The sequence below is a fragment of the Megalobrama amblycephala genome, linkage group LG23, assembly GCF_018812025.1.
Source record: "Megalobrama amblycephala isolate DHTTF-2021 linkage group LG23, ASM1881202v1, whole genome shotgun sequence".
Lineage (NCBI taxonomy): Eukaryota > Metazoa > Chordata > Actinopteri > Cypriniformes > Xenocyprididae > Megalobrama > Megalobrama amblycephala.
In genome coordinates this window covers 7847157-7872638 of record NC_063066.1, presented here as the reverse complement: position 1 = coordinate 7872638, position 25482 = coordinate 7847157, and the positions used below count along the sequence as shown (strand labels likewise).

Below are 25482 nucleotides of genomic sequence, written 5' to 3'. Positions count from 1 at the left end.
ATCCCCCTTTCTTTCCTTTGAGATCAGCAAATCCTTGATGCCTGTGATTGAGATTGTTTATTTGTATGCTAGTACTGCATCATTGTCTTTGCAGCTATGAAACAGTCAGCTTTGTTTTCTGTATGCACGCATGTCTGCCTCTTTCTTTCCAGTTTAAAGTGGCACACATCCTCACGTCCAGCTCAAAGACTCACCACATGTGGCGTCATCGATTACAGATATCAGCGAATGCAACCGCTTCAAATCTCACAGGTGATTATAAACAGTTTGTGAGCTGAAATCAATCTAATACCTTCAAGAGCCTCTTTCATTGCGGGTCGTCAAGGGTCATCTCTGACGACTGTACGGTTTGTCTTTTTAGTGACGGCCCTTGATGTGTTGGAAGTCACCAATCAGTCAATGATAGAGGTAACAAACTGAAAGTTTTACTTCAGAGAAAGCCCTTTGTTAGACAGGGCCAGACATGAAAAGAGGGGAGGTCTAGTTGCAGATGGACAGTATGGGTCAGCCAGAGCAGCGGTGGACGTCTGCTGACAGACCAGAGACCGCTGCAAACATTAGCACTGGAGCGGGAGTTCGTGTGCATGCGATCGGCTGACCACCGTGCCAGAAATGAAACACATCAATCAAAACCGACAAGGACGAAGATGAACAGAGGAGAAGATAGGAGTTGAAAGCCGTCCTTCACACGCACTCTCTCCTCTTTAGAGAGATCTTGCGCTCTAATGTGTGCCAGCTTGAGCGCTCTCCCCTCCCACCCGGCCGTACTGAAGTGAACTCGTGTCCCTTTGCCCTTGGTGTGACTTCTCTTGACCTAAAACAGTCTGTTGAGAGTCACCAGCTTCCAGACTACATTTCCTGCTGCTCCCGAACCAGGAATACACCATACACGCCATATGCTTCCCGTTCCCTATGTACCATATGTTGGTGCAGTGTCAAAGTCCAGATTCCTCTTTCGCTCACTGTCTCTACGTCCCTCATGACTGCCGTGAGATGACATGCCGAGGTCACCTCGGAGCCACAATGACAATGTGGAATAAAGCTGCTCGTCTAACACGCTGCTGCCCAAGCACACACACACACACATATAACTAAACAGCAGCTCTCTTCATCTTGTTTGCAACTTTGGGCATCATTTACTCACCCTCATGTCATTCCAAACCTGTATGACCTTCTTCCCTCGCCGTCATCATAAAAGTGCACCATATGTGCATATGTACAGTATGTGTATGTGCATGAATAGTGACTTTCCTCATGCAAAGCTGTCACTGTTCAAAAGTTAGGGGTCAGTTAGTGTTTACTGTACTTCTGAGCATAAGAGACTTCTTTCAAAACAATAAAAAAAATCTTACTGACCTTTTGAATGGTAGGGATATACGTTTATGAAAGCTTTCCTAAACCCATCCCCAATCATTGTCTCTGAATGAAAAAGAGCAACCAGCACAGTATTTAAAATGTCTCCATTTGTGATCTATGAAGAAAAAAAGTTGCACAGGTTTGAAGAACATAAATGATAGGGGTGTAACACTACATGTATTCATCCCGAACCGTCACGGTTCTGTACATATAGTCAGACGATGAATACAGTCAGTCACACAATCCAGAAGGGGGTGCATGGGGTAATGCAACACTGTTTGCTAACCGCCACAACAGGACAAATGAATAAATGAATGAGATATTTATATTTTAAAAAGAGCAGAAGAAGAAGAGACAATCTATGCACCGACCCAAAACAAGAATGGCGACTCACCATTGGGAAGTTCAGATGTCCCGCAAGAGCTTGCTAGTAGCCCACTGTATATGCTGCGTTTGATTAATTTTTGTGACACGCTTCACTAACTTCACAGATAGGAAACCGGGACAGAAGAAAGCAGCATCCTGTTTGTTTTCTTTATTTTAGAACACAATGTGTTTTATTATTTTGAGTGGATACAACTAAAATAAATGGGAAGCCTCAGGTGCCACTTCACTTGCTGTCTCCTCGTGGGAAGGTGAAGTATGCTCTTTTTCACCTTCTCTCTCATGTTTCTGTGATTCCTTGAAAAAACGTAATCCTGAATTTTGTGCATCCGCCATTGTCACCGCACGTTAATGAACTCTCTCGTGCAAATTTTTTTTTCATTATTCGATTTGTTTTGTACTTTTATAGTACAAGAGATGCTTTTCAGTTTTGTAGCTGATTGTGACCAAATACCTTTTGTTTTTATCATCCCTACAAAAAAAAAAAAAAAAAAAAGACCTATGCAAGAGTGAATTCTGTTTACTGTGTAGTGCTTAACACACTAAAGGAGGCTGTACTGCACCATCTACCTCAGGGGGGACTGAATTCCGCTAGGTAGAACAAACTTTAATTTGCACTACTGTCTGTTCAAAATTAATGAAAAGAAACCTAGCATTGGGGATTTGTTGGTTTTTCCTGTTGTACCGAACTTGCATCGAACCGTGACCCCAAAACCAAGGTACGTACTGAACCATGACTTCTGTGTCCGTTACACCCCTAGTAAATGATGACAGAATTTTTGTGTGAACTATCCCTTTAAAAAATTGATTGTATTTACTTAATGTCCGTGATGTTATTGTTTACATTACTCATAAAAAGATTTTTCTTTCAATAAAAATGTAATAAGTTTGCCTCTGAAATTACTTTTCTGCTGATAAAAAAACAAACAAACAAAAAAAACTTGTGGGTTGTGGTAAACAATATGAACAATAATATAATAATATTTAATAATAATATAATAGCTAAACAATCACAATCCAATAAAACATCCTGATAGATACAACAAAGTCCTGCCCTTCATTATGTGCTAGTGAACATCTCTTTCACTCCAAAATCCAATATCACATTATGGAAATTAATGGCGTTTTATGTTTTCTTTGAGACCCCTACGCTACATCAGGAAGCATGAAGTTAAAACTGTCTTAGGCATTCAATGTCTTTTGGGTGGAAGTGCGGTGATGTTTATGGATTCTGCCTGACTCCACAGACCGCCCCAACACTGCGGCATGCGGTCAGAGTAAGCGGCTCTGATTACTCAATAGCGCTTCAGACAGCGGTGCGTTATGGATGGAGGTGCACGCATCGGCTGGCGTGAAGGTCAACGGCCCAGAGTGGCGATGAGCATTTGAGTCATTGGTGGGCAATGAAGGGAAGTGATGATGCTGCTAAAAATACAGAGAGAAGGGGGTACAGAGAGAGAGGGGGAGAGAGAGAGAGCAAATTTGTCTTCTGTCTACTTCCATGACACTCACCACACGGCCTGTCTCCACTGATGTATGAGCTGCCTCTGTATCCCCACAACACAGAGGTGACACAGAACTCACGCGCACCCCACACTATCTCCATATCCACGCACAACTTTCCCAGCTCAAGGACACTGATGCGCTCGGAAAATGCACGGTGATCTAGCGGCATGTAGCTCTCTGCATGCTATTTTTCAAAAGCGGACATGTTACTAGAGCAATATAATCTAATCTGTGGGTTCTGGAACTAACTAATTTATTAGTTTAATTTTATATTAATAGTTTTAAAAAATGCATGATAACGCAATCAAAAATATTAATAAAGATAAATAAATAAACCTAATACTAATAATACAAATAATAATGTTTTGTAAAACAATTTTGTACTTTTAATAAACAAACAGTTAATTTAATTTTATATTAATAGTTTAAAAAAATGCATGATAATGTAATAAAAAATATTAATAAAGATAAATAAATAAACCTAATACTAATAATACAAATAATAATGCATTGTAAAACAATTTTGTACTTTTAATAAACAAACAATTTTATTTTACTTTACTTTACTTTACTTTATTATTTTATTTTATTTTATTTTATTTTATTCATGTGCTAACCTTATAGATTATCCCAACCTGGTTGATAAAAATGCTGTTCAAGGAACCTAACCTATGCCCTATGCTTGACCCTCACCCTAAAATCTGATCGTTAATAAGTTCCAGAACCAACAAGGATTTGATCAAAGAAAACTTCAGAGCTCTCAAGTTTTGGAGACAGGCAAGAGTGACATCTCCAACCCCCCCCCATAAAAAAAAAAAAAAAACTTTCGCCACCTTCTATGGGCTAGCATCCCGGGTGAATGAGATGATGCTTATTAGTTGCCTTTTACCTGACACCTTTGATTAATGAATCCACAGTGTTTCCCACAGTATTTTGTGAGACTGTAGTGGGTGGACATTGGTTTCTCTAGGGGGGTCCGGGGGCATGCCCCCTCGGAGGAAAATTTTGTACATTTTAAATTTAAATGCATGAATCTAGTGCATTCTAAGAGCAAAATTAAGTGACTAGATCAATGAAGAAATTTGTTCTCTTGTAAACAATTTTGTGCTCTAAAAGTAATTTATTTATTGCTGATGGTTGGGCACATTAGTCATGTACACAACATATAGTAGGCTAAATGAGAGCGTAAGTGGTCAAACATGTAGAGTACACATTTAAACCATTAAAAATATGTAGCAAAAGAGGTTACCTTTGTTGAATTAATTTATTTGTGGGAGCCTGTGACTGTATTTGTCGAACTAATGGTCACTCTTTCATTTGTTAACCAATCCAGAATGCACTAAACACACCACTTCATTATAGATACAAATAAAAAATGAATAAAAATATATAATCATAAGCTGACCAATAAATAAATAAGTAAACTAGGTGAGTATATAATTCAGCAGCAAAAAGTATTCTAGCCTAATTCTTGGAAGAAAAAAAAAAAGCTATGGAATGGCTTCAGATGACTTTGAATATAATGCACGGAAACTTAATTGGTGCTAGTCTACTTATTTTGCTCTATGACTCCCACTTTTGCCATATAAAGGAGCGCAATTATCAGACGGTAATTTAAATATCGCGTCATATCCGTATTCATATTTTGAGACTGTGGCGGGACCAATTAGAATGTGGCGGGCCGCCACAGTCTAGTCAATGTATGGGAAACACTGATCCATGGCCTGGATATAAAATATGACATGATTTAAAAAGTGACCTATAACATTGACGATGCAACACACTTTAATTTATTTAGTGCTAATAAAATTATTAAAACTATTTGGAGAGAGAGATGTTTAATGTAACAAAATGTCAGTCATCGTGTGATAGCAAAATATAACTAGGCCTAGGCTACTTGTTCTGAGCAGGTGTCAGTGAACAGGCTGTAAAACTGTTGTCTAAGTTACAGACACTGATGAAAAACTGATGCTGATTATCTGATTATCTAACAGCAGTCAAGTTGTTATTGTTTGTGTCAAACAAGTTGTGAATTTGTTGTAACATTAAAACAGGAGATCATGACTTACTCTGTGCTCAAAGTGATGCTCAGAGCTCCAGTGGTTTCCTCTGTGGGTGAACGAGGATGATGGTGAACAATTCCAGGATATGCTTTTTTTTCATTGGTTGTTGCGTTAAATCTTACCCAGATACAATAGTGCTATTTTCTGATTGGCTACTGTGTAGCCTCTTTCTTTTTTTTTGATTGGCTGATAAGTGGCAGGTTCGAGACGCGCTTGATTCCTGCCCGGTTCCATAGAGAGAGCGGTGCGGCCAGATACATTTTGGGCGCTGCGGCATATTAAATATATGATAAATAGTTTTTCTGCGTGAGAAATACAATGTGTGGCGGGAGTGCGTGACAAAAGACCGAAATGAGTGACTGTCACGCTCAATGCGTGACACTTGAGAGCCCTGAAACTTATCAGCAAGTACGCATAACTTGCCGTCTACGGCGTGTATTTACTGTGTTACTGCATATAGCTCTTTCAGCTGTGTCAGTGTGCCATATAAGTGAGTCGTTGTCTTCCTGTTGCTCGTCTGATGTTATGTTTTTCCTCACCGGGCTCTGAGCCATCCAGACTGCAGCCTGTGGAATCAGCATGTAGCCTGATGGAGTCTAAACCTTGTTATCTCTGTTACACATTCCATCTGCCCCTGTCCGCTCTCCCTCTATCTCCCTCTTCCTCTCTTTGATCACTCTGGGCCAATGAATCAAGCAGTCTTTAGCGCAGACGAGACCGCGAGGGAGCTGCTGAGCGTTTGTCTTCTCCACAACATATGATGACAGACCTGTTTCTCTTTTGCATCAGGACTGCTCACCTGTATCCTAGCAACCCCATCCCTGCTGTAGCAGCCTCACAACACAGGGGCGAGAGTGATGTCATGAATGCATGGAACGAGTCTCTTCTCTATCTTGTTTTGACACTTCTCTTCTCATCCTGTGTTTTTTGTCTCATCTCTATTTCTCATTGTGTCTTCTCACTTCAATGCTTCTCTTCTCATTTTGTGTTAATTTGTCGAATTTATTTTCTTATCATTTCACCTCATGTCTGTTTCTTCTGTCTCATCTTGATGCTTCTCGTTTGCTCTTGTTTGTCTCATTCCTTTTCTCATTTTGTTCCATCCCTATTTAATCTCTTTTTGGTCTCAATACTTTTTTTCTTTTCTTTTCTTTTCTTTTCTTTTCTTTTCTTTTCTTTTCTTTTCTTTTCTTTTCTTGTTTCACCTTGATGTTTCCACCCATTTGGCCTCATATTGTATTATTTCGTACAAAGTCTTTTCCTGGTCATGTCTATTCCCGTCTCGCCAGATCTACTGTCTTTTTCCATTCTCATCCTGATTTTTTTTTTTTAATTTTTTATCTCATCTAGGGTTGTCAAAAGTACTGACTTCAGTGCCAAGATGTGACAAAAAATGTGAGTAAAAATGTGACGATATCAGCATTTCCCTCTAGCATTTTGAACGGATTCTGACTAACTTAAACACCTCTGATTGGACATTGTGTTCACATGTTCAACAGATATGTCTGTGATTGGCTACAGTGATCAACACTTCAAAAACATGTTGTAAATAGACATCTTTGACGCTCTTCGTCGAATGCTTATTCAGATACACACAGGAGCATTTGGAAGCAAGCGTCTATCAGCGGATCCCCACACGGGAGCGTAAGAAAGCTGGCATCTATCAGCAGATCCGCTCATAGACGCCTGCTTTCAAACGCTCCCATGTGTATCTGTGTAAGCGCTCGGTGAAGAGTGTCAAAGATATTTACAACATGTTTTTGAAGCGTTGATCATTATAGTCAATCACAGACATATCTGTTGAGCACGTGAACACAATGGCCAATCAGAGGTGTTTAAGAATCTGCTCAACAGCACTCAAAATCCTAGGGGGAAATGCTGGTATTGTCACATTTTTTAAATTTCAATACCAACTTGGTACCGAAGAACCGGTACTTTTGATAACCTCATCTCATCTCTCTTGTCTCATCTTAAAGTTTCCCTTCTTGTTTGTGTTATAGTCAGTCTTGTCTCATTTCGTCTATTCTTGTCTCATCTCATCAGATCTCATCTCTTCTCAATGCTCTCTTCTCTTGTCTTGATTTGATACTTTTTCTTCTTCATATTTTGTCTAATTTCAATCCATCTTATTTTGTCTCAACACTTCTCTTAACATTTCATCTCATTTCTCATCTTGACGACACTACTCTTTGTGTCTCCTCTTCTCTTCTCATCATTTCTCCTCTCTTTTCCTCTCCTCATAGAGAACTGCTCTGCACACCTGTGTGTGTTTGTGTGTGTGTGTGTGTGTGTGTGTGTGTGTGTGTGTGCGCGTGTATGAATGTAAACCATGGGGAGCTGAAATGTGTTAGTACAAGCATCTGTGAGCTCTCCTCTCCTGGTGCTGAATTTGGGCTTTCAGGAGCTATGGTGCCGTTCTGGGACAGTTATCCATCCCCAAAGAGAAAGCAGCAAAAAGGAGTCTTTCAGGCCTCCAGTAAAAGATGCGGAAATAAAAATAACTTGTTCTTTCTCTCCCCTGTGCGCTCCTTCCATTCCCAGGGAGATTGGGCAGCTCTCGGCGGACTAGCAGCCACGTCTGTGTTGGGGAAAATGCTGCAGTGGCACATTTATCTGTTTGTGGGGATGTGCTAATATACAAACACGCACAAATGTGAAGATGTCCATAAACACACTGTCAGAGAGCTTAACAGGGCCAGTTTCTGGCAGTTAAGACCTTCATCCAATGAATGCTGCTGAGAGTGCAGATAGAATTACCTTTAGTAAAGTAAATACACATTTATTGAATGAATCCTCCCACTGAAATGAATCCCGTTCAGACCAAAATAAAAGTCTGATCTCTGATTTCAAACAATATACAGCTGTCATATGAGTCAAGTCTATTTGGACACTAATATTGTACTGTTTTACCGCATTTTTGATCAAATAAATGCAGCATTGGTGAGCATAAGACACTACTTCTTTAAAAAAAAAAAGAAATACTGACCCTAAAACTTTTAAACGACGCTTTCAAATATTACTTCAATGCCCAAACACTTTTTGAGGCCTCTATACTGAAGCATCCTTTTCCTGACTTCAATAACTGGTTATCTATGAAGTTTTATCTGGAGCGGGATAATCGAGCCGAGTTTCAGACAGCACAAAAGACCGTAGAGTACTGAAGGACATGGGAAAGGCAGACGGGTAGTTGAATACACGTACAGCGACGCAGGCAGGAAGAACAAGGGCGTTTGTGCTGACTCCTGCACTTGCTGACTGCCCCATCTGTTGAGCGGGGTCTCCAGAGAGAAGAGGGGCAGCGCGGGTCCGTGTGACACATCTGCCCCTTGCTTTGGGGCTTTTAAATAGAGACACAGAGGGGACTGAGGCATCCTGCCAGAGCAAAACTCCCCAGCCCAGGTGTGCTTCTAATAGAGGCCACTGAAAGCCAACCTCTTCCTCTGTGTCCGCTTTTGTCTGTCTATGTGGCTTTGTATCTCTATCCTTGTTTCACTTTCTCTCTGATGCTCATTGAGAGTGTACCTTTTCTCATTTTCTCTTGCGTTCTCATGCTGTTCACACCCTCAGTATTAAAGTCATCCAGTGTGAAGAGCGAGGACTCATTTCTGCTCTCCACTGGGGGTCCTTACGTTGCTCCGTGAGGTGGGGGGGGGGGGGGGCATTGCTTCTCCATTACCCAATAACTGACGTTCACATACACTCAACAAAAGATGAAACCAGAGAGGCCTTATTGAAAATATTAACACCCTCAAGCATGTCCTTCACAAGCACAGTGCGGGGTTAAAGACTCATGGCAATGCTTTGCATTTAAAGTGTCCTCCACAATAAGAAGCTGACTTTGTCTTTAGGTTGACATGGATATTCATGGAGTACAATGTAAATAGATTGAAATCATTTTTCACAAGTATATGTAGTTTACATGACTAGTAAGCCAAATAATAAAACAACGCAAAATAAATCTGCCTATAAGATTTCCCCACAAGCATGGGACTAGACTTGTCCAAAAACACAGATTTGTCGATTAAATCGATTGAACTGATATAAAGCAGCAAGATTCTGCAGGAATCAACTGTCTTTTGCACTTTGCAATGTAATCAAAACTGAGATGTCTGCTGTACCATAGAAGAAAACAAAGATATAGTGGTGAAACAGGTGTTTATGCCTCCAAATCAAGTAAAAACTTTGGCCGCAAAACTATATGTGCACTGTCACTAACGTCATTTAATGCAACATTTTTATTGCAAGAGAGAAATGGGCACTTTAATTTAGACTAAAATATGCATTTTTATCCATCGTAAAATTGACCCAAGAAATTATTTATTTTTAAGTGTAATTGTACCATTTTTTGCCACAGTGTAGAGAATACATAAAATATTTTATGTTTATTTTTTTATTTTATTTTAATGAATTAGCCAGTTAAAAAAAAGACTTGTTAGTAAATTACCTTAGAGGTAAAATATGGTAGCTATCTAATCAGCATAGTTAATATAGGGACAGTTTCTAAAAAAGTGCATTAGTACCACATAAGCACGAGTAATTTACAGTATTAAGAGTAATAAAAAATAATTTTTAGATCCAAATAGTGGCATGTGATCGATTTAGTTCAAAAACTCACTCTTTTAAAGTTGGCAATCCTGATAAACAGCCTTTTCAAAAGGACATCTAATCTTGTTTCATGTAATCTTGTTTCCACCAATGAATAAAAATAAATCGAAAGCTATCTCTTGTAATTGCCCATTTATTTCTGGTGGTAACCATATTATTTCAAAATTGTGACTTTATTCTCTATTTATCTCACACTTGCTACTTTATATCTCATAGCTAAACTTGCATTCCAAATGCATTTTTTTATTTAAATGGATTTCTGTGTTTTGAACAAATCTTCAGTGCATGCGCAGTGCCCCAGTCACTGCATTCAGAACTGGAGAAAGCTAAAATGTCACCGGAGCTACCATGAGTATAACTGTCATTTTTGCCTTGATGACATACCTAAAGGGACTGCCCCTTTCAATCTGATCAAAATTTCAGTGGGATCGAGCTCATTTGGATTTACTGAGGTGTTTAGATGAAGGCTTTTAAACCTGAATCGAGCCATCAATCCGATTACAAATAGACTATTTGGGTGCATAGCTAGTGTGACTCTGTGTATTGCTTTTAATTTTATTTATCTCCACAATTGCTTTTTTATTTTTTTCACTCTGTGACAGAAATGGTTTCTGTACAAATCAGAGTCCTTCTAAGATATACACTGGATAAAGCCAGCTGGGCAGGTTAGATGCATAAAGCACAAGGAAAAACGTTGCTTTTAATAATTCAGATCTTAACAATGTAACTGGTGAGTTCTAGTCACAGATCACCCGGTATGAGTTAGGTAACATTTCTCCATTTCTCCTCAGGCACATTCAATAATGAGCAGCATCTGGATAAAATATGCACACACGCACAATCTAATGATGAATAGCCTACTTAATCTCTATGTGGAATTAAATGATCTGCTTATTGCTATTGCCGAATAACTGTTTGTACAGATATAAGTGTTCATTATAATGCCTATATGAGTCTCTCAAATGATTTTTAAAAGTGATGATGCAATAGTATCCTGCTTTACAGTGTCTGGTGTGAAATGGCACGTCACAGTCAATAAAAAACATTGAAAAGCTACAGCCAAAAAAGAGAGAATGAGATGTTTTACCGATGAAGTAGGACAGCAGAATGGCCAGCAGGGCGGCAGCAGCGATCGCGGACAGGGCGGCGCATTTCCAGCTGCAGTACTTGGATGGTTTCTTCAGCTTGAAGGCGCTTCTGGAGAAGGTGTTTCTGGGTAGGAGCCGCGGTGGGGGCGAATATACTGTGCCGGAGGTCAAAGGGTATCCCGGTGATGAGCTGCTAAAGAGAGGCGTGGTCCCTGAAGAGGTCTTAAACAGGAAATGCCTGCAGAAAAGAGAAAGATAAATAGCGCTTTTAGTATTTCAAGCACACATGGAAGGTCACATCCATCCCTGGTATCAAACCTCCTCAGCGGCAGCCTCCATTTCATTCTAAGCTTTAAGGTATATGAGTGTGTGTGTTGTGCTGACCGCTGAGTGTCGCAGGCGCTTGCTGGAGGTGAAGGACAGTGTATGCAGCGCCTCAGTGTGGAGCAGTGGACATATGGCACACGAACACACGGCACCGCAGGCCTGTCCCGGCCCACCGAGGGACACTTACACAACAAAGTCACTCAATAATTCAAGAGCCTCCACTTCTTTCAGGTACAACAAAAACATACTGTACAGAGACACGATTCGCTGAGATCGTACGCAGCGGCTCGGTTCTTTGGTGCAGGGTTATTTCCGTCGAGCTGATGAAAAGAGAAATATAGACAGGAGGATATTGCTGTGTACTTCACAGAGAGATGAATCATTACAGCATCATAAACGGACTCTTGGCGCAGACAAACAGGACGTGATTTGTTAATATCCAGCCTCGGCACTAAGACTACAGAGAGACAGAACGTATGCGCTGATAATCAGCGTTAAGCTAAAATGTGGTTCATAGACCACAGAGTCATGTAACAACAGCCTGGCAGGATTCCACAGAATGCTTTTCATTACGGTTTGCAATTTGAAAGATCTAACAAATGCATCACGAATCACTTTTACCCCTGACTAGCTTTAAAAGTGTACTTTCTGTGAACAGAATTGTTTCCAAAACACTCCTGCTCCACCTGCCTCCCATTGTTTGGACTAACAGCTAATCCTCCCTTGAAAGTTGACACAAATATTTTTTTGGTACTTTTACATATCCATATTAAAAAAATATATAGTGATACGTGATCAATAAATGTTTATACGTTTTGGAAAATATTTGGCTACAGTCAATTTTATTGTAAAAAAATAAGTTTTTCTTAGTCTATAAAACATAAAAAGTAAATAAAGTGTGTACACTGTTCTTAAAATGAAAGCATACAGTGACCACATCTTAAAAAAGTGACTTGTCCACTATATAACAAGTCTACTGTGTAGACTTGTGTGGGGAAAAAAGAAAAAAACACACTTCACCTTTAAGAAATTACGTCACCCGGAAAGTAACTGTCAGAACGGTCTCTCTAGTGTCACACTGGTGTTCTTCCAGTCTTCCTTCAGTGCTTCTCTCATTAACGGTGATACGTACTAACATAGCCTTAATGCTACAATAGATTATTGATGAAACTTGTACAATTTAGCATTGTACTTAAATAATTTAGCAGTTAATTACTGCTCTGAGCCCCATGCTGGTGATTCCTGCCCTACAAATGAGGACTTTTGTCTCACACAAAGCCTGGTCGTGCCAGCAGCACGGATGCAGTTTTAAAAGAGATGTAGCGTAAAATGGATTAGCTGCAGTCGCGTTGCCATTGTGATTAGCGTGGGGTCACGGGGTTTGTCGTGTTTTACCAGGTCCCGTTCTCAATTAAGACCGAATCGAGAGGCTGGGAGCTTTAGAGTGGTCAGGTATCAGCCTAAAAGGTTTGTCTTTGGACCAGCCCCCACACACTACCCCCCAGGCACATCCGTCCTTCATACCTCTAACCTACGAGGGTAACGGCCACAGGCTGCTCACTCCTGTGATCTTTAATAGCCTCTTTCCACAAGATGCCTTCCAATATCTCTGGACACGTTCCAGCGGTGGATTCCATTTCCAGAGCTGATTTTTGTTCCGTCGTGCTCCAGCCCTTCCATTACCCCCATCTCTTATCGGCCTATCCCCATACATCCCTCTATCATCCCACACTCACCCATGAATGGACAGACTGAACCCCCATGGTATCAGGCCTGATGGGGCTACTGGAGTCAGCGGCTAACTAACCCATCACCAAGGGATTTTTAAGCTTTAACCTACAGTGCACCTATGTCTGCTCTCTTGTACAGGAGAAAATGACCAGATACTACTAAACTGTCAGTTTTACAATCAGTATTAGACATTTTATATTTTGAATTACTAAAAAAGCAAAAAAAAAAAAAAAAACACAATATGTCCAGTTTGTGGAGTAAAACAAAGAGGCAAAACTGACAGTATTGTGTCTAAAATGTAAGTTCTAAGTAAAGGAATGGTAAGAGTAGTATGCTAGTATGATATGTCGATTTCATTAAGTCCCTTGTTTTGTTCCTGAATTAAAGGATTAGTCCACTTTTAAATACACTTTTCCTGATAAATTTACTCACACCCATGTCATCCAAGATGTTCATGTCTTTCTTTCGTCAGTCGAAAAGAAATGAAGGTTTTTGAGGAAAACATTCCAGGATTATTCTCCTTACAGTGGATTTCAATGGCTACCAACAGATTGAAGGTCAAAATTACAGTTTCAGTGCAGCTTCAAGAGCTTTAAACGATACCAGATGAGTAATAAGGGTCTTATCTAGCGAATCGATCGGTCATTTTCGAAAAAAATACAACCGTTTATGCTTTATAAACAAAATATCGCCTTGAACGTACTTTCCGTTTCCGCATTCTTCATAACGCTTACGCTGAATGTCCTACGCCTTCCCTATTCTACTTACAGAACGAACGCGGCGCCAGTTTAGTTTTTTTACCGTAAATTTTACTGGGATTTTTTTTACAGTGCAGTCTGTAGCGTCAGTCGCTAGAGCACCTCTTGAGTTCAGGAGAGTGAGGTTTACACACACAGCTCTTACTAGCCAACGTCTGTTACAATTGCATAAATGATTCAATGACTCCACTCATAAAGACAGTCACTTGTCAACTGGTGAAACAATGAAAAAGTCCCATCACTATTACACAGACTTAAAAATCTGTCTGAAATGCACAAACACAGAAACAATGGAGTAAAACACTGAAAAGTCCCAGACTAGTGCTGTATATCTGCACTTACAGTGAGGACACCCTTTTAGTTCTCACAATTAATTAGTCCCAAGTTACTGTAATATCTTATGTTTGTTTCCTTAAAAACAAACAAACAAACAAACAACAATAATAAAACCTTTCCAAGTCATGACGCCATACCCACCAAGTTTGTATTCGCTCATCTCTCCACAATCCTACAGGGAAAATAAACCTCAGAAGAAATACAAAAGAAAAAGATAGAGGTCTGTCCTTCACACAAGCCACTAAGGGAGAGACGGAGAGATTGAGAGCAGGTTGATAAACGTAATGAATGGTAATAAATGATAATAATGCAGCCGTATAATGAATATAGGCCACATGGAGGATTCCACACGGTGGCTTTACATAACAAAGCTGTTTTCTCCAGCTGAGGGTGACATCTACACTGCCTTAGGCCTCACTGACTCACACACATACACACAGAAGTGCACAAACACATGCAGAACTTGAATAATTGTGCGCATGAACTAGGAGGCTCAGTCAACTGTGGAAAAAAGAGGAATCTCGCATTTCTTCGTATTTGCACCAGCTCTCTGTAACGTTCTTTCCGCCCTTCTCGCTTCTCCAATTGATGGTGTGAATGCCACAGGTGGCACCTCCACCTCCATGCCTTTATCTGAACCTGCGTCGTCTCCCTTCCGTTCTTCCTGTCAGGTGTGACCGTGCACAAACTGTAAAGGGAAGCTAGCAGGTTACAGGTAGGCAGTAATCAGGCCTGCAATGAGCAGCAGAGTGACAAGAAGTCAGCAGAAGTGCACGTCTAAAAATATAGCTCCGCTTCCCGGGGCCCGCCTCCGTGTCATTCCTCCGCCGTCTGAAGTTGGGCGACTCACAAGGTCAAGTCAGTCACTTAAATGCCAAATCATTTTTACCCACGCAGAAGGTTGCAGCCACTAATTTGCCAGCTGACAGGGGTGACGGAGGGAAATTAATTAAGGTCATTTTGGAGGCGCGTGCGCTCAAGTTGAAGTGTAACTCATAGCTATTGGCTGAATCTCTATTGAAAGCTCATTTCATCTCGGGACAGTGAGGGGAAGCCGAATGCGGATGGAGTGGCTTAATTGCGGAATGAAATTAAAATGCTTGATTTACACGGTGTGCTTAATTGACAGTGATTTATGTCGAGCATTGTTTGGGAGGGAAGCTGGGGGAAGAGTTGAAGCCAACTGAGATGATGAGAGACGTGCGAGAGAGAGAGAGAGAGAGATGAGGCCAGACCAGGGGGTGGACAGAAAATAAAGAGAGGCCAGATTGAGCCCAAAAAAGGAGTGCTGACAGGGTGAGGTCGTGCAGAGGACAGTCTGGAGACAATGGCAGTTTTGCACTTTTCAAAGTCCACAGGGACTGAGAAACCAGGGACATAATCCTCTGAGGGAGGAACATGACTTATTTACAGGGAGACGGGAAGTGAGAGGAGAAGAGAAAGACGGAGAACAACAAGAGAAGGAGAGAAACCAGATGAAGAGATGGACTGAGACAACAGGGAATGAAACTGAGAAGAGATTAATGAGAAGAGGAGGTGAGATGACAAGAGGAGCAGAGCTGAACGTAGGCAATGTGAAACAAGACTAAATGGGGAAAGGGGAAAGGATACTGATGATGAGATGACAAAAGAGGACACAAAATAAAGAAAGGGGAAGAGATGACGACATTGGAGATTGGATTAGAGAAAAGAAAGACAAGCAGACAAGATGAGGAGAAAAGAGAGAAGAGGAGACAAAATGAGACAATGAGACCTGATTATATAAGATGACACGAGGAGAGCAAAAAGAAAAGGAGATGAAATGAAGAGAGGAGTCAAGATGAGATAAGAGGAGAAGAGCTAAGAGGAGAGGGGCTAAGGCTAGCAGAGATAAGACTAGAGAAGAGGAGATAAAATGAAAGGAGACGAGCCAAGAAGAGAAGAACCGAAGAAAGGAGAGGAGATGAGATAAAGACATAGGAGACAGGACCAAAAGAACTAAAGGAGAACAGATGAGGAGACAATAGGAGATATAAATGAGTCCAGATGAAAAGAGGAGAAGAGTTGAGGTAAAGCGAGGAGAAATGAGAGGAGAAAAAATTAAGAGATGAGACAGATGATGAAATGAGGAGACGAGACAAAAAGACACGAACCGATAAAAAAGACAAGATGAGATGAGGATATGGGAGAAAAGACAAAAAAAGAGGATAAAACCGAGGAACAAAAAAAGATAAGATGACATGAGGCGAGAAAAACAGGAGAGGAAAACAGATGTGGTGAGACAAGGAGACCTGATGAGAGATGAGATGAGGAGAGATAGGCAGAGGAAAGAAAAGAAGATAAAATGAGACAAGATAAGATGAGATGAGGACAGACCAACAGACTTGATGAGATGGAACAAGGTCAGACAAAACAAGGCAAAATGAAGAGAAGAGAAGAGAAGAGAAGAGAAGAGAAGAGAAGAGAAGAGAAGAGAAGAGAAGAGAAGAGAAGAGAAGAGAAGAGAAGAGAAGAGAAGAGAAGAGAAGAGAAGAGGTCAAAATGAGACAAAGAAAGGAGATAAGCTGAGTTTTTTTTCTGCAAGTTCTCTGCAGGCACTGATGAAGTCATTGTTGAGGTCGTGGTGTGTGTTGTGTGCACGAGGTGATTAATGACCATGTGTCAGTCAGACAGGTGTGTGTTCTCTCTCTCTCTCTCTCTCTCTCTATGTGTGTGTGTCATTTAGCCCTGTTAAATATGCATTGCTGAAAATGGCCCCTGCCACTCATTAATTTTGACGGCCCCAGAAGATCCCTCATCACCAAACATGTAGTTAGTGTCAAACACCAGTGTTTATTTATTCATTTTTAACTTTCCATTTCCAGATCTATCCCTTATTTAACTGTCTGATCTCACACTCGCTGCCCACACACCTCTGATTGACACCCTCATTATATACATCACTTCTCCACTTTAAATAACCAACATCAGCACCTATCAAGACATGTAAGTTGACCAGCCACGAAATACCTCTCTGTGCATGCTGTAATAGGAGTAAAATACTTTTTTAACTGCTTTTTTTTTTTTTTTTTTTGGAACACCCACATACCAAACCACCCAGCAAGTGAACAGACATACAGTTCACCAAGACAAGTTTCTCCCTGACCTGAACTTCACTTAGTTCAGCTGTTTTTAAACTTCTCTCCCCATTCTCCTCTTTTCACCTGTAATCCAACTATGGGTGATGGGTACTCTAAACACCAAAACAAAGGTCTCCAAAAACTTTTCTAATTATGTTTGCTGGGATTGCTGTGCCATATCCAGAATTTGATCTGCGTGCGGCACGAGCAGAGTGAGGGCCCATAAATCTTCAGCGAGCTGCGGGCACCTGTATTCTGATTGGCTCCCGTTAGGATAACAAATTGGCCTCGGAGCGCAGCTGAGAATTTAAATCTGCCCCACACAGATACCTTGGCAACCACTGATGAAGTCTGAGAGAGAAAGAGGGGGGTGGAAGAATAAAAGGAAAGAAAGAAAAGAGGCAGAGAGATGCAGAGTTTTGAATTGTTCACTTCTCAGCCTGAGCTCAGGAATTCAAACAATTTTCTTTTAGGACAATTTTCCTGCTTTTATTCTCCCTTAAAAGCTGCATTTATGACCTAAAATTGTGCAACAATTCTCCTTCCCTCTTTTACTGAAATAAAAAAAAGAAAAAAAAAGTAAATGATGCATTACATTTGCACGAATGAAATAGCAGTACTTGCCATACAATGTGCAATTAAGACCAATCGCAATTTAGTATGCGAATAATACCATGGCATCATTAAGGTGCGGTCACATTTATCGCTGTTCAGTGAATTTTCACAGACAAAATCCAGTGATTTCAATAGCATTCCACGTGATAGAGAATTCCGTGTGATGGGAAATAACAATTTCGACAAATTGTGAGCACACCTTTACTATTGGCGAGATCTGGAATGGTAAACATTCTGCATCCCGAATGATGTGTACTCTTGTCTCAAATGGAAGACTTCATGTGTTTTTACTACACTGTATTTATTTTTTATTTGCAATTTTACAAATATTTTACAGTTTTACAGAAGAAAATAGCTTTTTAAATGCACCTTATGTGTTGCTACTAGCTTTAGGAAATTTAGCTACTCCCCTTAGCAGTGAAAAGTATGTGAAATAGGACACATTTTAAGTCAAAGTGGGATTTTCATGTTCAATATTGAATAAACTTCCTGAAAATCTAATAAAGCTACAGACCGCAATGTCTTAACCTGGTTACCCTTACAGCATCACACCTGGTATAAATGTGAAACGATCTGAAATACAACAAAAGTATGAATGTCTTAAGCGGTTTGTGCTGAAAAGCGTGAGGGAATAAAAAGCATGAGGGAGACTGCAAGCGCTATAATTAAACATTCACAACAATCCTCTTCTGAGGTCAAAAATTACATTGCCCACAACTAATGGAGGTGAAATGATGCAGAATGGATAGTACAGCATCAAATGTAGAAATAACCGCAAAGACATCTGGTTCAAAGAGTTCACGGACCTGTGAATGTGTGCACAGCGTATCACACAACTCAAATTGAATCTCTGATATCTGCACAAACAGACAAATCAAATTCTCTCATGGCTCACAGACCCAAGCTGCACTTTAAGAAGTTGACACAGGACCCTGCTACAAACACACTCGAAAACAAACACCAGCCAGGCCGAAACGACAACACACACCTCCATAACATCCCCTATGCCGTGCATGTGAAAGCGCTCCTCATCTTTGGCTCAATTGTGATAGTTCGACCTGCTCGGGAATCTAATTTGAGTGTGCACGAGTCTGTATGGAAGGAGAAGAGAGCAGCTTGTGCGTCCTGAGATGAGAGTAAAATTGAAGCAGGCATCAGCTGGTGAAGAGGCTTCACTCTATGATTGGAAATAAGCCTTCACAGGACCGGGCCATCTTCAGTCATTTATGCTGCCGAAAACCGATTCCACCCTCCTTCTTGTTTTCCGATCTCTCTCCCTCAGCCGAAGCAATCTCTCGGATCCTCCCCCTTTCCCCCTAGCTTGTCTCTCTCCCTTCCTCTACCTGTCTGACAACTGCATATTTTGGCAATCAATCTTCCGGTACTGGCAGCTGTGCAGGCACCTCTCAGAGAAAGGGTTGGTTTTCTACTTTAGCAGGAAAGGTCTGACCTATAAAATAACATCATTTACATAGAGAACACACACAGAGCTGTGTGTTCCTCTCTAAATGGCTCAAGGTGTTCATCTGTTGGGGGAATATTCAGGGTAATCAATCTAAACCCCTTTAAAAGTCATCCACATAAACAGAAACAAGCATGACCTCCAATTTCAAGAAGAAAGAACAAATTCTTTGCTTTTAAACTCACTCTTTCTGAGTCACAAGACCATCAGGATGGTCACACAGAGAGACTCAAGTGTCTCATCTTCATTAGCGTCAAGTCATAAGCTGATGTGAGAGATTAATGTTGTTTATTGGTAAAAATGTATAGGTGTCTTACCTTGCATGTTACAAGTACTTTTTCAGTAATTCTCATCATAGTTTTATTTAGTTATGAGCAGTGGAGTTGGCTTTTTGGAGGTAATGTAATGAAAACGTTTTGCCACATATAATCTTAAAGGGTTAGTTCACCCTCATGTCGTTCCAAACCCATAAGACCTTCGTTCATCTTTGGAACACAAATTAAGATATTTGTGATGGAATCCAAGAGGTATTTTTATCCTCAATAGAAATTACCACATTCAAGGTCCAGAAAAGTAGTAAAAATATTGTTAAAATAGTCAACGTGACTACAGTGGTTCGACCTTAATGTTATGAAGGAAACGAGAATACTTTTTGTTTCGCAAAAACAAAACCAAAATAATGACTTTATTCAACAAATTCGTCTCTCCTCTGTCATTTTCCTTTGCTATTTTCATTGCAGCTCTTCCAGGTTCTACATCACAACGCCGACTCATTGGCTGACGCCTGTTCACGTGGGCAGCATCATGCATGCATGTGAAGATGATGCAGGAGCTGGCCAATACTGAGCCGGCATTCGGACATAAACACGTTCTGCATACGAGTCTGACAGGGTAGAGAACAAATTGTTATTTTTGTTTTGTTTTTGCGCACAAAAATGATTCTCATCACTTCATAACATTAAGGTTGAACCACTGTAGTCATGTTGACTATTTTAACAATGTCTTTAGTACCTTTCTATGGGGGATAAAAAAAAAAATAATAAAAAAGAACCCTTGGATTTAATCAAAAATATCTTAATTTGTGTTCCGCAGATGAACGAAGGTCTTAAAGGTGTGGAACGACATGAGGGTGAGTAATTAATGACAGAAATTTCAATTTTGGGTGAACTAACCCTTTAAATTATTTATTTATTTATTTATTTTTTACTTGTATAAAGTTAAAAAAATAGAAAATTCAATAAATTAAATGAAAGAAATAAAAAAATAAATAAAATGATAGTTCAACACTGGCAGCTTTTAAAGCAACCACACAGATTGTCTACACTTATTTCAATGAAAATGCCCTTTAAATAATCAATTTAGAAAACGTTAGAGCCAACCAAAACTAAAACTTCATTTATTTTCTTCTGGATGGGGAGATGATGCCCACCCACCTATAGCCACACCATTGTGAAGAAAAAGAGACAGAAAAAAGGACAATAAAGTGGAGAAAAAAAGAGTGACAAGTAAACGGAGAGAAAAAAATGTACTGAAGGGAAAATGAACCATTCATTCTGGGAACTCATGTCATTCCCAGCTCTGAACTGACTGTACATTGCATTGTGCACCACACAGTGAAAAAAGGAAGTAACTAAAATAATGCAGACCAAAAGAGACGACCTGAAACTCTCAGGAGCATGGCATTACAGGAGGCTGCTGTTGCATCACAAGGCTGGAGATTTTCCTCCAAAGTTTCTGTCTTTGGTTTATAAAACTGCAGAGGTGGATTTAGTCAGTGTTTTTCTCCTGTAGAGGGGGAGGCAGGCAGTGTGTTGAAAATGCTCTTTCTGTTACTGTTGATACAGAAATAAAAATAGGCCTATTAACTTTGGTGTGCTGTGTGACCCAGAGGCGAGGGGAGATGAGCCTCTGCAGACACAAACTCTACAAGCCTCCATCTCAGCGCACTGATGAACTGAGCGTCTATCTGTCCATGTGACATTCTGTGCTATTTGACACATCTCTGATCTATTCGGCTACTTTATGTGCTGGATCCCATGTTAAGCACAATATGACAGCTATTTTTATTTATTTATTTATATTTTTTGCATATTTGATTTTTATTTCAAATTACCTTTTATATTCTTAAAGGGGTCATTATTTTCAACCTGAAGACAACTTATATTAATAGTCAAGGTTTCTTGCACCAACAACATCTTAATTTAGTTTGATTTGCCTTTTTTTTTTTTTTTTCACCAATCATTTATCCTGACAGTTGTTTGGAGAAACCAAGCAACTGGAAAAACTGAAAGTTAGCAATTTAGGGGCAAAATTGAACTGGAGACCATCAGAGACAAAATTGCTGACTGAATGGGGCATCAGAATTAAACAGGCTTTTGCTACTTTATCTACTGTACTACAAAATTAAATGGGGAGATTTATGCAGTATTATTTTACAGAAGTGGAATAGGGATAAGTAAAATAATAATAATAACAATAATAATAAAAATCTTTGAGGAAAAAATACAAACATGACACTAATATAATTTGTAAACTCAAAATTGAATGACTTTAATAGTAATATATGGATGCAAATTTTGATATTTAATGTCTATTCTAGGAATATTGTGACATTAAACAATATTACATTTTGCCTTTTTCTTGAGTTTATTCTCAAGACAAAATACCTTTAAACTTGGAAAAAAAAAATGTATTTAAAAAAAAATATTTTTTTTATTTTTTTTTTATTTCAATTAAATATAATAATAAAAATGTTATATTTTTTTCGGGCTCTAATCATATTCCATAGTATTTTAAAGAGACAGTTCACCCAAAAATGAAAATTCTGCCATTATTTTAACATTCAGATCATATCACTCCAATGTCAATATGCTGTTATTTGTTTTATTTTTTTTTTTCAGCAAAACAAAAGATTCAAGAACATGGAACAACATGAAGGTGGGTAAATAATGACAGCATTTTGTGTTGAACTGTTTCTTTAACACATACATATATAATAAAACATAACATTTAACATTGAAATAAACAGGCACTTGCATGATTCCACTGAGAAGGCCCACAAACCCGCCTGTTGCCCAGGAATGGTATGTGTGTGTGTGATGCTGGGCAATGCCAGCATGGATCCTGGGTGGTCTTCTGGTGCTCCAATCTGTACTCGTGAGTTCTCTCACAACACTTCAAAGCCTCCGCAAATGCAATGAGTAATGCATTTAATAAATGTGAATATATTGGAAATGAGTTAGTGAATTACACGTGTGTGTGCGTGACAGGTGGCCCATCTGCATTGACAGAACCCCAATTAAAAAGCTGCAGTGAGAGGGGCGGGGCCTGCTAGCAGGGAACGGGGAGAGGGGCCAGAGTTTGGGCTGGCTTCCTGGCTTGGTGAGGTTTGGATTGGTGTGGGGAGTGTGGTTCTATCTCAGCAGATGGCAGGCTTAGTGCTGCTGGGTAGTCCTGATGGCTTCAGTACAGGAGCCCATTCTAACACACCTGAGCATCCACAATTCAATGGCGAACGTCGGTCCTTCATTTTAGGATCGGTTCATAATTTTGAGTGCAAATGAGGAAGGATTGTGTGACAACTATCCAGTGCCAGTTAGCTGTCTAAATATTACCCAAGCATAAAGCCAATAGATATTACACACATTGGCAACTTCCAGTGATTTATGACGACAGCGCAGAGAACCGAAGGACAGAATGCAATGTTGGAACCCACTGGAGTTTCCCGACAGGAGTACTTTAAGAAATATCATAATTTGTCACCTGTCAGGGTTAGTGCTTCTTAACACAGCAGAGGTTTAATATGAAACAACAGGCTTTACAGAGCAATGTTATGGACAGATTAATTTACATTAATTTATGTTTCCATTTATAGTAATTTATAAAAATATTTTTTAATAAAATATGTGATTTATATATACACACTAAAGGAGATAAAAAGATAAAATAAAATATAGTATATATAAGGGATAATCAATGGCTAGCTGTGCATTAAGCGATTTTAATGCATGACATGGAGGCAAAGAACCACTCGCCACGAAGTGGAGTACATTCAAATCATTCAATGTACAGCTAGCTGTGGATTATCCTGCTTTTACCACAGTCATTTACTAGCACTGACAAGTTTAAACTGTCACTGATGTTTGAAGCGCTAAATTTGAATGGAAGAGTTAAAATGACGGTTATTTTTGTCAGCTACAACTCTTTAGATCTAGCATTCTGTCCGCTTTAAATAAGACAGATAATGTAGTGCAGTAAGGTTATATTTATTTTATTGAATTATAACATTTATTTGAATTAATTAATCTTTCGAGAGAGACTGAGAGAGAGACAGACATCTTGTGAACTACCTGAGTCTGTGCAGCGCTCTCTACTGGCAATGAAGCTGTGAGTTTAATTACTTCAAAAACAGCAATGTTACCACCTTCTTGCTGAGTAATATAATGTAGCAATTAAAAGCAGCAAAGCTAATTTATTAATAAAAGTCGTGTGGCAGTGTTGACAAGTTTCTGTGCTCCTGAATGTTTCTGTATATATTAAAGGTAGGGTAGGTAATTTGTTTTATTAACACTTTTTGTTATACTAGTTGAAACTCTCTTCACATCCTGATAGCAATCAATAATAGAAGTGGTCTAAATATTTAATGTACATATATCTTCTGTGGAAGTCTCAGAACCATACAAATTATTTCCTACCTGCCTGTCAACATACGCATTTCCACACATCCGCGCACCCTGCTCGTGCAGACATCTCACGTCATCAGCGCTTTCTGTAAGGCTATCCAGATTCGTAGACAGACAGTCACCTAGCGCCGCAAACAAACAGCAGCCGCATTTTACCGTTCCTCCTGAACCAAAACAACAGGCTTATGCTGTGTTTACGCCGTGTCATAACCGTAATTACAAGTCGGCAACCCGTGACATTCTACCTGGAGCTGTTCATGTCTTCAGACCACAGATTTATGTGTTTAACATAAATGCGTTGTCAACACTATCAAAGTGGAAATGAATCTGCAACAGTCAGGTGGTACAAGTAAGAGTTCTGTCATGACAACTCTCGGAGTGTTTGCATGGTAATGGATATGACAATGTAGATATATTTGGTCTTGGCGGAATAGATCTGCTACGCTGCTGCTGCAGAGCAAGTACGGGACTTGCTACTGCCAATACATACACGACACGCTGCTGTGAGCAAGTAAGACATGCTGCTGCTGTACACTATAGCATACATGAATAACCATAGCAGATCTATACAGGTGGAGCTGGGGAAGGTGGAGGGTTTCTGAAGCATGCTGCACTGCTAAGCAATGCCAACTCATGTATTTAAAGATTAAGCACGCAAGCTCATTGACTACTAATACAGCAGGAACCAATCATCTGTGACCTATAGATAATGATGTGATAATTAGCAGGTTGTGTTAAAGGACCTATTGGCCTGCCCATTAGAGTTTCATGCGAGAACTTTGTATTTCTGTAAGGTGTTTACATTCATTATTATTATAATGTTATGTGTTTTGAGTCATGAGATAATTTAATGGTGTCTCTCTTCTCATGACACTTTGCAGTCTCTGCTGTGTGTGTTGTGTTTTGAAGGAGGCGTGGCTTTGGAAACGCTCTAAAGGGAGGGTGGGATCTTATGCTTTCAAAGCAAGCTTGCTATTGCTAGCCTCTCTGAAATTGCCTACCCTAACTTGAAATATATAAATAATGAAATAAATTATGAGATGTAGCATTCATTAAAATTCAGTGAAATGTGAAAACTAATTAAATATGAAACAGATTGTATTTATTTCATAAAGCAACATGAAACATGACGTGAAATAAAGCATATGAGCATAAACTATATGAATTAAAGAGGCTCATTTACAAACATCTTAACATTCTAAAAAAAAATTAATGTCAGGATCAGGAACTAAAAAAAATAACACTCGATTTGCTGCACTGAAATTACGTTCTAGTGCAGTGGTTCCATGTTCCTTGAGGCCACTGCACATTTTACATTGTGTCCTTTGTCTGACACACCCATTTCAGGTCTTTGAGTCTCTACCCTTGAGATGATGATCTGAATCAGGTGTCTTTGATTAAGGAAATATGCAAAATGTGCAGTGTTGGGGGGTGGCTCCAGCAAGGTGGTTGAGAGCCACTGTTCTAGTGC

At 39.7% G+C, this 25482-nt stretch overlaps 1 protein-coding gene across 1 annotated transcript in view; it reads right to left on the bottom strand.

Moving 5' to 3' along the window:
* tenm2a (teneurin transmembrane protein 2a) overlaps window positions 1–25482 on the bottom strand; it is a 333490-nt gene that overhangs the window by 58541 nt on the left and 249467 nt on the right. Inside the window, 1 exon segment of the mRNA XM_048175813.1 lies at window positions 11002–11240. Within this exon segment, the coding sequence (XP_048031770.1) occupies window positions 11002–11240 (239 nt within the window).